Source organism: Brachypodium distachyon, chromosome 1 (assembly GCF_000005505.3).
Source record: "Brachypodium distachyon strain Bd21 chromosome 1, Brachypodium_distachyon_v3.0, whole genome shotgun sequence".
Classification (NCBI taxonomy): Eukaryota; Viridiplantae; Streptophyta; class Magnoliopsida; order Poales; family Poaceae; genus Brachypodium; species Brachypodium distachyon.
Genome location: NC_016131.3, coordinates 63,844,680 through 63,858,339, shown reverse-complemented (window position 1 = coordinate 63,858,339; position 13,660 = coordinate 63,844,680). Strand labels below are relative to the sequence as shown.

At 43.0% G+C, this 13,660-nt stretch overlaps 1 protein-coding gene across 1 annotated transcript; it reads right to left on the bottom strand.

The window, feature by feature from the left end:
- Positions 1 to 7,926: 7,926 nt before the first annotated feature.
- LOC100825478 lies at positions 7,927 to 12,717 on the bottom strand. The gene is made up of 9 exons (XM_024458958.1): positions 12,648 to 12,717; positions 12,475 to 12,564; positions 12,243 to 12,376; positions 11,890 to 12,156; positions 10,443 to 10,578; positions 10,223 to 10,347; positions 9,878 to 10,147; positions 8,197 to 8,330; positions 7,927 to 7,951 (listed from the first exon to the last, which is right to left on the bottom strand). The coding sequence occupies exons 1-9, from the start codon at positions 12,715 to 12,717 to the stop codon at positions 7,927 to 7,929; spliced, it is 1,251 nt and encodes a 416-aa protein (XP_024314726.1).
- Between the last annotated feature and the right edge of the window lie 943 nt (positions 12,718 to 13,660).

Below are 13,660 nucleotides of genomic sequence, written 5' to 3'. Positions count from 1 at the left end.
CATCACTAGGCACCTTCATTTCATCAGAAACGACGACAGGGCCAAATTAAAGCAAATCGAACAAAATAATTGGCTTTACCAAATTGACCAATTTTGAAGAGGAGCAGAACTACTGACCGGTATTGCACATTGCGGTGGCACCGTCCAATACACCTCCCGTAAGCCGCATGCCCATTGGACCCGGGCTCACTAATGTCCACCATGACGTGGCCCTCGACGTCAGCCTCCTACCTTCCCCCCGTCGCCTCAACCTTTGTGGCCACCCGCTACAATGGAGTTAGGGTTAGGGATTCAAAAGGAGAGTGGGGAATGAAAGAGGAGGATAGAGGGATTTGAGGTGAGGGACTTCTTTGTAATACTTATTTGGCACGGGGTCTATTTTGGAAAACCAATAACAGACATGTCGCGTGCCTAGTGGCCTCATCCATCTCCCGCCCTCCCCACCCCTCCCCTCACCCTGACCTAGCCGCCACCGATGCCGCGACCACCATCTTCCTCGGCACGCAAAACTGAGCCACGAACACGCGTGCAGCCCATCTATCTTTGCGAACTAGGATCCCAATTTCTCCCCTCCCCCCCGGCTGTCGGCAACAATTTGCAGCCCGAAGCTGCCACCATAGGAGTTTCCCCAATTTGAGCTCCAGATCTGTCCCCATGAGCAGCTCTCATACAGTTGACAAGGTGATATTTTGCTTCCCCCCCCCCCCTCCTCTATTCTTTGCCCGAAGAAGTTCACTATTGATTTGTCCTGTGCGAAAGTGTTTGTAATTCAAAGTTCTGTAATTTTACTGTAGGATGATTTAGGATTTGAGGATCGTAACGTCCGGTTGGCCTTGGAGCTTGGCGATTCTGAGAATCGGCTGAGGAACAACGTTCCTTTGTGGAAGATGTGCTGGATGAGAAAGATGCTTTGGTCAAAGAGATATGTTCTCTGGCATCCATGGTCAGCGAGGAGAACATGCAGAAGAAGAAGCTAGCTGATGAAAAGATTTTCATGGAAATTGAACTAGCTTACCAGGACAAAGTGATAGAGGACCTCGACAAGCAGCTAGAGGAGATGAGGAATCAACAGAATAAAAACAAGAAGAAGGTTGAAGAATTGACCATTTGTTTTGCTGCATCTTTCAGTGCTGCACTGGCGTTCGGGGTTGTGTTATTTTCTTTAGCTGAGAAGTTGTAGAACAAAAGAGTATTTGTATGACTGCATGTTGTGGCAGTGTAGTGATAATGTTTTTGTGTGTACTATTCGAATGATATGTGGCTCTTGATTTGAACTATATGTGTTTGTTCGCATCAATAAAATAGTTATGAACAAAAAAGGAATGAGGAAGCTGCTCTGAAATGTTTGGACTATTAAGCCTGTGGAGCAAAATTGAGCAAGGACAAGAACTTCAAATAAACATATTGCATTGAAGTGATGACACATAGGGCACCACATTGCAAAATAGTCTTACATTCATAGGGGGTTAACATTCGGGCAGTTGCAAGCAAACTAAATGGAACAAACTAAAACTAACTTAAGCATCCGACCTAACTAACTTAAACTCCACTTCTTCAGTTGTGGTAGCTGAGAATGCAGCATGCCATAAAAGTGCCGACTATCACTGCTCCTGCAGTTCCCAACCCCACTGCAGCAGTTGTCCCGACCATCGTCTGGAGGTGCTTGTGGGTAGTAGCTCCTGCTTCGGAGAGCACCTGGATGAGGTCCACGGCATCGCCAAGCAACGCAAGACACGTGATGCCCTTTGTTGTTGTCGATGAAAACATCGGTCTCGTTCGAACCAAGTTGCGCGCCAGGGCTTTTACCCTCCACGTCACGGCCAACCTGAAAATGAAAGTTCGGAGTGCCGTAGGTGGCGTGGAAGAAGGGATGTGCCGTGCCAAGGTGGTGGCGGAGGTAGCCGGCGTAGCCTAGCGAGCGGGCGACCGCCAACGTGGCGGCCGTGACGACGTATGGGGCCGCCACGGAAACTAGGTGAACTTGTTGTCCCCTGACATTGGCGAGCATCACCAAATCATCAGGGCGCCTTCTTCTTCTTCGTGGAGAACTTCTTTTTCTTCGGCTTCGGCGTACCAGCATCCGGCGGCGGCTCCTCTGTGGCCTTGGCGGGCCCACGAGCCTCCTGTCGCGCCCTCCGGTCCGACCGGCTTGCTCCAACCGCCAGTCCTTTGCGTCGTGGGCCAGCTACTTCGGCTTTGGCGGCGAGGATGGCCACGGCGGCGATGAGGTCCTCGAGCCTCGTTCCAGCTGGGAAGATGGCGCACGCGGCCTGCTTATGAACCCTAGCTAGCAATCGGTGGAGGAGGCCAGCGGGGGAGCCTTTCATTTCGTGGCAGGGCTTGATTTCGGTCGACATTGCGAGCTAGGGTTTGAGTTAGTGGCGGCGGAGGCGCGGGTTGGGATGGGGAGAAGGGGGCAGAGGAGGAGGGAATAAGAAGGGGGGTTCTGTACTATTTTCTTGTGGGAGAAGAGAAAATGGAGGGCCCGGCTATGGCTTCTGTTGAAAGGAAAGCATCTCCGTCAGCTCGAGCTAACCGGAGGCGATGGAGGTTTATTGAGTGTGTTATGTTCTGCAATTGTAATCAACATGGAGAAGAAGGAAGTTTTTCTGATAGTGGGCCTGGCGGCCATTGGTTAAAAAATTGTCCGGCCACAGGAGGCAGTCGGGCTTTTTTTAAAATTGGCCAGCCATTCGTTGTATGCACCGGTCTTTTTAAAATTAGGCTCTCAACTTTATGTGGCCAGTCACCGGATCAGCACCAACACCACCACAAAACTACTCCAAACCACCGCCATTGCTCAAACTTAGCACCACAAAATTAGCTCTACATGTCCTATGAAAACAGTAGATCGAGATGTCTTTGGGTGCCAACTAGATAGGGGATGCGATTTTGTGGATAAAATGGGATCAAACTGCACTAATTTGGGCTGGAAATCGAGGCATTTGAGGAGAAAAGGAAGAACAGAAGAAGAAACCGGAGGTGGCTCGGGCGCACGGGACGAAGAAGGGAATGGAAAGGAAAAAGAAAAAGAAAACCCGGTTGCTAATACGTGCAGCTGCACTATTCGACTCTAGCGAGCGCACGGTGGTCCGAACCGTCCGATTGGATTCGTTGCTGCCGGACAATCCATCCTTATCCTCTTTGTCAATTTCCTCGTTTCCATCTCCTCACTTCGATGCCCAAATCGACAAATTCTACTCGGTCGTGGTAGCCATGGCGGCCCGGCCTCCGGGCGCTCAACCTCCCATCGGAGACTCATCCTCCGCCTGCTCGCTATCTCCATCGACCTCCTCCGCCTCCTCGCTGTCTCCCTCGACGCCGTGCAAGCGCAACCTCCTCCGCCTCCTCGTTGTCTGCTTCGACGCCATGGTCTTGTTTTCTTGCTGGGATATGTCTTCCTGTCAACCCTCTGGCTAGCTCGCGTGCGTCGACTCTTGCCCGTCGGCTCTGCGCGCAACGAGTGCTAGCACATCCGGATGAAATCCAGGCTAACCATAATCAGGAATCACAGCCTCCACCTAAGGCGCTGGCGCAAGTCAGAATTCCTTGGGGGCCTTGATCTGGATGCGGCCATGCTAGAGGAGGAGCAACTATCAATTGGTGCATGCCTGCGCCATCTTAGCATTGCTAACGCCATCTTCCTTGGCTTGGCTATGGTTAGTTCATGTAATGCTGCGACCTTGGAATCCCATTATATACAGATACAAATGCTTTTTCCGAAGGTTGTGCGCCTGGACCAATCATAAGCATAAATTTGCATTTGCTAGCGTATTAATGATGTGATTTTCATTCAGTAGAAAATCTTAATTTTATTCTAAACCGTACCGCACACGGAAGGAGGGGATTTGGAAAAATCATCACGTGAAATTGTTTGAGTTTCAGCAGGAAGTTGCAACGTTCTGTATATGACTGATCTTTGCATTATAGAGCGATTGAGTATGACCTTTCGCCGGTTTTTTCTGGTCATTCAAACAGTTGATTGCCGAGTAGTTGTTGACAAGAACCAAACTGTGATCTCCCTGCTGGTTAATGGTATTGATTTCTGTGTGGGTGGTCTCAGTCAAACCGAATTCGGAATTGTTGTGTGTCCGACGTTTCACGTCCGATTGTCTCGGATGGCTAGCTGCGGTGTGCACAAACGGACCGTCGGACGTAAGACGTCATACGTATAGCAGATTTCAACCGAATTTTTCTACCATTGAACAGTGCTGCACTAGAACAACACTTCCCTAATTTTTTCTTGTTTTTAGTTGTCATTTCTATTTTTGATTTTTGTCAGTGTAAAAGATCTACGGATGGTAAGGTTCTGCATACACTTTATGTTTGGCGAGCACTTCATCATTGTTTATATTGCATATAAAGTTGCTTTTCCGTTCATCCGAAGTTGCTAAACCCCAAACATCAGTAAGTTGATTGTTTAACAAATAGTTGCTAATTATGTATAGTTAGTTAATTAATATGTCAAATAATTGTTTAATGTTGATTCAAAGTTGTTGCACCTCGCAAAATAATCCAAAACGTTGCTAAACTTTATATGTACTTAGGATAAATTTTCAGCACAAGGTTGTTTATTATGTGTACATAGTTGTTAAAATAACTCATAGTTGTTTATTATTGATCCTAAGCTGTACATCTTGCACATCGTTGCAATGATTTTTCAATACTCCCTCCCATCCATAATAAGTGTCTCAAATTTTGTACTATGTTGCTAGTATGAGAGTCAAAATTGCCGAATATATGAACCAAAATTTCTAGGATGTGAAACAAAGTTGCTAATATAGCAGTCAAAGTTGCTATTGTGTGAGTAAAAGTTGCCGGTATAAAAGCCGAAGTTGCTACTATGAGAATCAGCGTTGCCGCAGTCAAAATTGCTAGTATATGAGTGAAAGTTGTTGGTATAGCGGCCAAAGTTGCTAGTATGAGAAACAATGTTGCCAGTATAGCAGCCAAAGTTGCTACTATATATGTGAGTGAAAGTTGTCGTTATACAAGCCGAAGTTGCTAGTGTGAGAGTCAACGTTTCCGATATGGGAACCAAAATTGCTAGCATGTGAAACAAAGTCGGCCAGTATAACAGTCGAAGTTGCTATTATATGATTGAAAGTTGTTGTTATAGCAGCAAAGTCGCTTTGCTGGTATAGACACCAAAGTTACTAGTATTTGAGTCAAAGTGTCAGTATTGTAGCCAAAGTTGCTAGTATGAGAATTATTGTTGCAAGTTTTGAAGCCAAAGTTGCTAGTATGAGTATTAAAGTTGCGGGTATAAAAGCCAAATTTGTAAGTATATGAGTCAAAGTAGTCAATATGAGAGAAATATATGCTAGATCACTTGTATGCACCCATTAGGTCTTGTAGCTGCATCAGAACGTACTCTTCTTCTTTAAATTGATGATACACCTACTTGGGTGTATTCTTCTTCTTCAAGGTTGCCGATACATGAACCAAATTACTAGAATGTGAAACAAAGTTGCTAGTATAGTACTCAAAGTTGCTACTATGTGAGTGAAAGTTGATGGTATAGCAGTCGAAGTTGCTAGTATGAGAGTCAACGTTTTCGATATAGGAATCAAAATTTCTAGCATGTGAAACAAAGTCGCCAGTATAACAGTTAAAGTTGTTAGTATATGAGTGAAAGTTGTCAGTATAGCAGCCAAAGTTGCTGGCATGAGAAGTCAAAGTTGCCTATAGCAGCTAAAGATGCTACTACGTGAGTGAAAGTTGCCGGTATAAAAACCAAAGTTGGTAGTATGAGAGTCAACATTGCCAATACATGAACCAAAATTGCTAGCATGTAAAACAAGTCGCTAATATATCAGTCAAAGTTGCTAGTATATGAGTGAAAGTTGTAGGTATAGCAGCAAAATTGCTAGTATGAGTATCAAAGTTGCCACACCAAAATTGTTAATATGTGAGTCAAAGTGCAAGGATAGCCGGCAAAGTTGCTAGTATAAGAATTATTGTTGCAATCAAAGTTGTTAGTATGAGTATTAAAGTTGCAAGTATAAAAGCCAAATTGTTAGTATGAAGTCAAATTGACGGTATAAAAGTCAAATTTGCAAGTATATGAGTCAAAATTGTCAGTATGAAAGACAAATTTGCCGTATGCAATAGGTGCTAGTACGGGAGCAAGAGTCGATACTTATAACATTTTTTGTAGCCAAAGTTGCTTAGATGAGAAAAATAGTTGGTACTATGAGAGTTAAAGTTGTTAACACAAGAGCAGTAATTGCTAGCATGAAAAGTATAAAAGACGAAGTTTCACCAGAATAGCGAAAATTGCCACCAGGGCGCAGCAAAATCTAAATTGTTTGTGTTAAGTGTGGTGGCTATCCTGGTGTGTAGATTTGTACAATCTTGTGTGGTGGCATAAGTTTTTTTTTCTTCATGACTATTTTTTTAACTGAATTCATGACTATTTTCGATGTTACAGATTAGCACTATGTTGCTCCTTGTTCGTATGCTGCTGATTGAATTCTTGTTCAAGAAATTAGAAGCAAGGGAGTGTTATGGAGAGATTTTGGAGACGTTTTTGCAAGCATACGTACCTTTAGTTGCTTCCCTTCAGTAGCTGTTTTAAGCAGATTTATCTACAGTTGCTAGCTCGTAAGTAGCAGCGAAAGACGTATGCATTTTCTGCTATTGATGCGGTAGGTAGGGGAGAACGAATGGAAAAAACCTATAGTTTGCTTGCTGCGCTTACATGGTCGCTTGATGGAAAAAAGCACAGCCTGGCGGATCACTTGGTCGCACGAACGCAAGCGCAGACGGGGGATGGATACGTGCGATGACGGGGCTGCAGGCTGCGGTGGCATTTTTTGATGGGGCGTACTTTCCGTTTCAGGAGGCCGCTCGGGAGGCTTACTTAGCATACGGCCGCTTCCTAGTGAAAGAAAAAGAAAAGAAAGACTGGGCCCTCGACCCACCCAGCCCCCAATCGGCCACAGCTAGGCCGACTGGCTTGTCGGCCTCGGCGAAGCCGACTGGGCTCCTGTTGGCTTGGGCCAGGCCGAGAGCCTGCTGGCTGAGCTGCGGAGGACCGGGCCTTTTCAGCTTCAGCCAGGCCGAGTAGGCTCAGTCAGCCTAAGCCAAAACCGAGGCCGAATTATGTTTAAAAAATTTAAAAAATGCGTATTATGTTAAAAATATATTAAAAATCATATTATTTAAAAAAAATTAGCGCAAATCCATGGCGCTCAATCCTGGGAGAGGAGCAGCATCCCATCCCATCCCGGCAAAATCTGATGCGTATCGTCAATCTGATTTCCCTGGTACTGATCTCGATCGATCTACTATGCTGCTGCAGTGCAATGTCCCGCTTGCGTCATTGGTCGTGCATGCAAGAATCAGATGCAAGCAAGGAAATCAGATGTATCACGCACGCACATCAACACAAACTGTCCGCGTGAAAATGTGACTAAGGATTCAAGAAACTTGGAGTAGAGTAGTGAAAGAAATACTAACGATGAAAACGGCACAGCTATCACAGACAAAATAGTTCTTGCCCCCCAAAATGGCAAGGTTGAATCCAATAGTTCTTGCCACCAAACAGGTTGCTTTCAATCTCTTTCAAAGAATCCTAAAGTCCGAACATGCCCAAAAATGTCCAAATGCAGAATGCTGTCTTGGGCCCAAAACAATAATGCAAACTAATTAGTCGGTTAACGAGTACCACAATGCATTATTACACGACAGAGCACAACATAATCCTAAGAAACAGAAGCAGCACGTAGGCTTGGCAACAAAAGGACCATAACAAGTGACACAGGATAGTTTAAAAAAAAAGGTGGCACAGGTGCAACGATATGGAGAGAAGAATCAAGGGCGTGACTGCATCTATGCGTGCCTGAATTTCACTCCCTTAATATAGCAGTACTCGCGTTCATCAGCATCAAATTTATCCTCATCCACATAATCAGGACGCCGTCAGCATGGCATGGGCACAGGCCACCTGTAGTTATGAATGCATAATTGTTGACAGTCAATCGATGAAATGCTCCAAGCATATAACATGCATCAGGATACCCACCTGTTAAACCTATCGATGCAATCCCTATCCATTTTTCACAAAGGCACACCAGAGGTATCATTGCAAATTTCTCCCGTCGTACTGTTAAGCATACCATTAAATAGATCATGTAGCAAACTTCTTTAAATGCTCAGAAAAAATAATATATGCGATATGCATTTGAATACCTTCTTTTGTCAAACGATGCTAAAATTTTACGAATGTCTGCCCAAAACAGGAAAGGGGTTCCTATCTTCTTATCATAGAAGTTCATGCCAAGAACATCCCCATCCAGAGTAACAAGAGGACCTCCAATCCCAAGCTAGCAAAGTGACATCGACGGGTTGTGATTTCTATTCCAAATAGGTATTGCTAACCAACTCACTCTGATGCAACTATATATGTACGAGTAAATTCCCTATTTGCCACTGAAAAAAGACATGTAACAACAACCTAGTAGAGAGCTTCGATAATTGGCACAAACACTACAAATCCATGAAACGTTGTTCACATGTTTTTACATTAATTCCTTGGTGCAATGACCCTGTTTTTACATACATTATTTTCTTTCATATTATGCAGAGGACCACGAAAAAAACAGAGCAGAACCACCAAAGCAGCCACAGAGTCGAGCATTGTTGCTTTTGATGATAATGCATCGGCAACTCGTATAAGTTTTCCAGCAAGGTTTGCACTCAATTTTACAGTCTTATGTTTCCATTAAAATTTGCAATGTTTTCTAAGTGACTTCCTTATGTAGTCAAAGAATATGAGGCTTCAACTGAAAATAAAATAAAAATAAAGGTGACACATCATGTTCTAGAAAATCCATCAGGTAAGATATCAAATTAGATTCATTGCATGACCTTGTGACTATTTGTGGGGGCTGAAATGTGTTTATGCATACATGTTTAGGTGTAGGTCTGCGAGTGGCTGCCAGAGGCCCTTTCCATTGAGTATCCTATGGCTGCGTCGATGTCCAGTTCAGATGGACAAGCTGTAGGTCCTGCTGCTGTGCCAACCAAGAAAAGAAAGAAAATTGCTACGGCAATCAGGAAAGAAGGGGAGAAGGAGAAGCCTAAAGGGAAAAGAAAGAAGGCGAAGATATTGCAGCCACTTGATAGCCCAGTAATGGCTACCACAAGCAAGAAGCAGTTGTTTACTAGTCGTTCGAAGTCTACGAGAAGCATTCAAATGCTTAGTCTATGATGTGAAAGTGTACCATGAGCTGTGAGCATGTCATCCTTTTGCTTGGCTTGGTTTCTGTGAACCAATGTATGTTAAACCATTATGTGGAGCTTCTGTCCCTTAAGGAACTGCATGCCAGACATGGTGTATTTGGGCCATCTCTATGAACTATGTGTTCAGACTCACTTTTTTCTTTTGATAATGTGTTCGGACCAGTATTTGTGTCATGTTTTGGATAATATTTTCATACCATTTGAACTAATATTATGTGTGCTTGAAACTGAACATAGAGGTCTTTGCACCTTAATGGCATGAAAGGAAACAAAGATCTCTACTCAGCTCAGCTTATCAGCCATGGTATAGTGTTTTTCTCTCACAACAAAACAGCATCAGCCAGCTTATCAGCCGCAGAAACCATCAGCTGAACAGGGTGATGGAAACATTTGCCGCGTCCTATCCTAGGGGCATATTTGCCTTTTTCATATACCAAAAATAGCACCGCTAGTAGGTTCTGTACACTGCAGTGGCACGATAGGAACCGAAGATAAACTTGATGGCAGATAAGGAACTGCAAATTTTTCAATGGCAGATAAGAAAGTACATCTTTTTCCAATGTCAAATAGGGAATTGACTATATTTACTCACCATAAAAAAGTAGGCAATACAAAAACATATAATTACCTTAGTAATCTTGCACGAGGAATATGGAAGTAAGAAACAATCAAGTGCGCTTGTCGAGAAAATTAGCTGCCCACTCGTAGCCGTTAATTCACGTGATTTGAAACAACGCCCTATGGCTGCAACATCAGAACACATAGGCCAAGAAGCAAGAGTATTTGCTGGACGAAGATTATAGCAATTCTTGACACTGACTAGAGCAACATTGTAATGTAGATCATAATGCTCTAACGTCCCATTTATGCTTCTGTTGCTTGGAAGCAACACTTCAATCTGAAAATGATACAAATGATGAGACTTAAGCAGCACCTTAAAAGAACAAGCAATAGCATGATAATAAGCACTAACCCTCAAGTTTTCAACAATGTTGTTCTCGTCACCAGAATTTCTAATCAAGCTTGCCGATGTCAAAATCTTTGTAGATCCATTCCATCCAATAAAAAAACCCGTGCATGCAAAATTTCTTTTTTCTCCTGCACCACATTTTGGTTATCAGGTAGTCTGGTTATCAGCTAGTTGTGATCAAAACAAACATTAAACAGTAAATGGCACGTCACTATAAAGTCACCATTGAATGAAGCCAGTGCGACAACACTGCGATTTATTCTAGAAGAAGTTTTTTCACCAAGTTTTGCCCAAACACCTTCACCACGTATATCGCCAAAAGGCTCTTCAAAAGCATTGACCAAAATCATGCCAGCTGAGAAACATACATTTTGGAATAGTTGTTAGTCGTACAGGAGAGCTAAGAAAGGTCAGCAAATATAGAAATGCTGACTCAAGTCTATATCTAAGTGTTCCTGGTTGAGACAATCCCTGCGTCCTGGTGCAACAAGGTTAGTTTTATATATATACTCCCTCCGTCCAGAAATGATAGGAGTATGGGTATGTACACATACCCAAAGTGGGTTTTTCAATGTGTGAGTAACTACACTTGGGAGTAAAATGGATTTTATATATATATATACTCAAGCAGTATAAGCGTACAAGTAAAAGAGCTAATCTAGTTGATATAAAAATGTAAAGAGCTAAACTTGCACAGCATCTAAATAGATATCGTTACAAAGCCGCAACAATTTGCACGATACCACAATGTTAAGAAGTCTTCAGTGGCTGGAGGCTCACCTTCTGGGTGTCTGTTAGATTTACCACCTACAGGTGCTCCAAACCTGCAGAAGAAAATAATAGTTACCAGTAACCCAAAAATAAAATGGATCAAGCCAGTGTGTTAATACACAAAATGGTGCCAAAACCTAGTTAGAATCATAGGCCAAAAACAAGATACAGAAAATATGACCTGAAGTTGTATGGATATAATAAATGTTTAATGAAAAACATGATGATAATGCCTTCTAGTATGCACATTTCAGTAAGACAAACATGCAGCTGCAACAATGGCATAAGAAATACAAAAAATATAATACAAGGCAACTGTGATACATGCCTAAGAACAACAAATATTTTGGTTGAGGTGTCAAAGAAACAAGTTAATATTTGAAGTAAACATTGAGAAACTGAAAAATGCAGATGCCAAACAAGATAAGGAAGGGCAGTGAATGATCCAGATTATCACATACATATGCTGTCTGGAACACAAAAGCCTGACCTTCTAAGCTCATGCAAGAGAAGAGGAAGTGAGGTAGAATGGAGTAGGTGAACTAATGAAAGGCATACATCAGTTAGACATACCCGTCAACCAAACTTGTTGAACGTGCAAGACCTCTCTCCTTTTCCCAGGTTTTCCAGTAACGGTCCAGACACTTCAAAATTGTGCCCCATGGTAGGAAAACTGTTCTTTCCGTAACCAAAAAAAGGTTCGTGCCAGCAACTTTCCCATGAAAAGAAAAGATCGTTGCACCTTCCCAAATAAAGGTGACAGGTAATGAGGTTACATTTGAACAAAATATAAATGGTATGGAACAAGAGTTAAATATAAAATAAAATTCATTTTTATTGCCTACATGCATAAAATAAATTAAACAGAATAAAATGGCTTTATTGTAACGCGAGTGTACCATTGAGGTTTTACTGTCAAGATCTTTATCATCCACATATGCCCTTAAATCTTCACCCAATTCCACACTCTTGGCCATTAGGTCACCAGAGACATCACGTCCAACTACACATGCCTCACCATGGGGCACAGATTTCAGCTTACGATGGAAATTTCCAACAGTAACATCACGGAAGCCACAGACTTTGACAACAGCAACGTTGTGAACTAAATCATATTCACCCATAAAACCCCTATATACTTCCTTGCCTTCACGGCGCACTTCAATCTACAAAACAATAATAAGGCAAGTAATGATTACATAATGATCAGAACCAAACAAAATAGTAATAAGCAGTGAATGTCAGTGTCAACCTTTAAGTCAAAATAGTGCTCGTTTGTTTTACCATGTAAAGCCCTAACCAAACTTGCAGAACTTAGAAACCTTGTAATACGGTACCCTTCATGTCCTATAGCCATGCCCGAGCATGAAAATAAGGTTATGTCTCCTACAGAAGATTGCAACTCGCTCGGATCATTGAACTGGTAGTGTTTCAATATATATTTGCTGGAAAACTAAGAAGACTGTAGCAGTATCTATAATTACCATTGCATAAAGAAATTGAGACGACACTTCGACCGCAATCAGATAGCTTAGTGCAAACATCTTGACTAGAGTCCCCATCACGCAAGCGACCTAGTTGAAGAAAAGAAATCATTAAGTCAACTGTGAATGCACCAATAAAGGGTGGGGATAGGAGAAAAAGAAAAACTAGAGACCTGAGATCCACTCAGTCTTGCAAGCTTTTCTGTTCTTACAAAAGTTTCTAGTGAGATCTCCGCCGCCCATCTTAGCTTTCCGCATCTTTCTCAAGGCTGAAGCAGAATTGTTTTAGAAATATAACAACGGGGCAATATGTGGGGGGTCATAAGCAGTAATAAAGAAACAATGTAAAACTATAACCATCTAACCAATCAACGGAATGCTAATAAAAGCCATTATGTCAGGACTGAAAGACCAAAGTTTATAATTTTGTTATCTGTTTGTTTCTTCCTAGATCATATAATCTAGCTCATGGTCCAATGGTAGTATTATAAAAGATCACCCAAGATGCCAAAATAATCTGAAATAATCATCTCCTGGGCAGCTTATTTCAGATTATTTTGGCACCCCTGGTGGTCTTTTACTATGTTACACTTGACTCGTAAGCAAGATTATATAATCTAGGAGGGAAACAAACAAGTCCTAAGCTCAACTATCAACTATAGCATCGAGTGCTAACATGAAAATGCCTGCACACACTACTCTATTGCACCTGATGTATCGATAGTATCTACCAGGTAGCCTATTCCTTGGCGCGTAGATGGAGGGGCCGTGGAGGCCGGCGTCGGCGGCGCGGTGGAGGCGCGCGGATGGAGGAGGCGGGGCCCGGGAGGCCGGCAGCGGCGTCGCGGCGGTGTGGTGGAGGCCGGCAGCGGCGTCGCGGCGGTGTGGTGGAGGCCGGCGTCGGCGTCGGGAGGCAGGGAGGAGAGAAAGGAGAGGAGAAAGAGAGAAATGAGAAGGACCCGGGACACCTATAGAGGTTTTTTATAGGTGTCCTGGGTTGAACCTTTATAGGTTGGGCCTGAAATGGGTTGGCCCAAAATATGGGTTTAGACTTAAAAATGATCACTATGTCCATACAAACACTTAAGCGCCGCTTAAAGTTTATCTTTACTATTTCTTAATTTACAGTTACTTACGTCGGTCCCTCATGTCCTATTGTGCTACCACCCGAGCGAAAAAACCATCG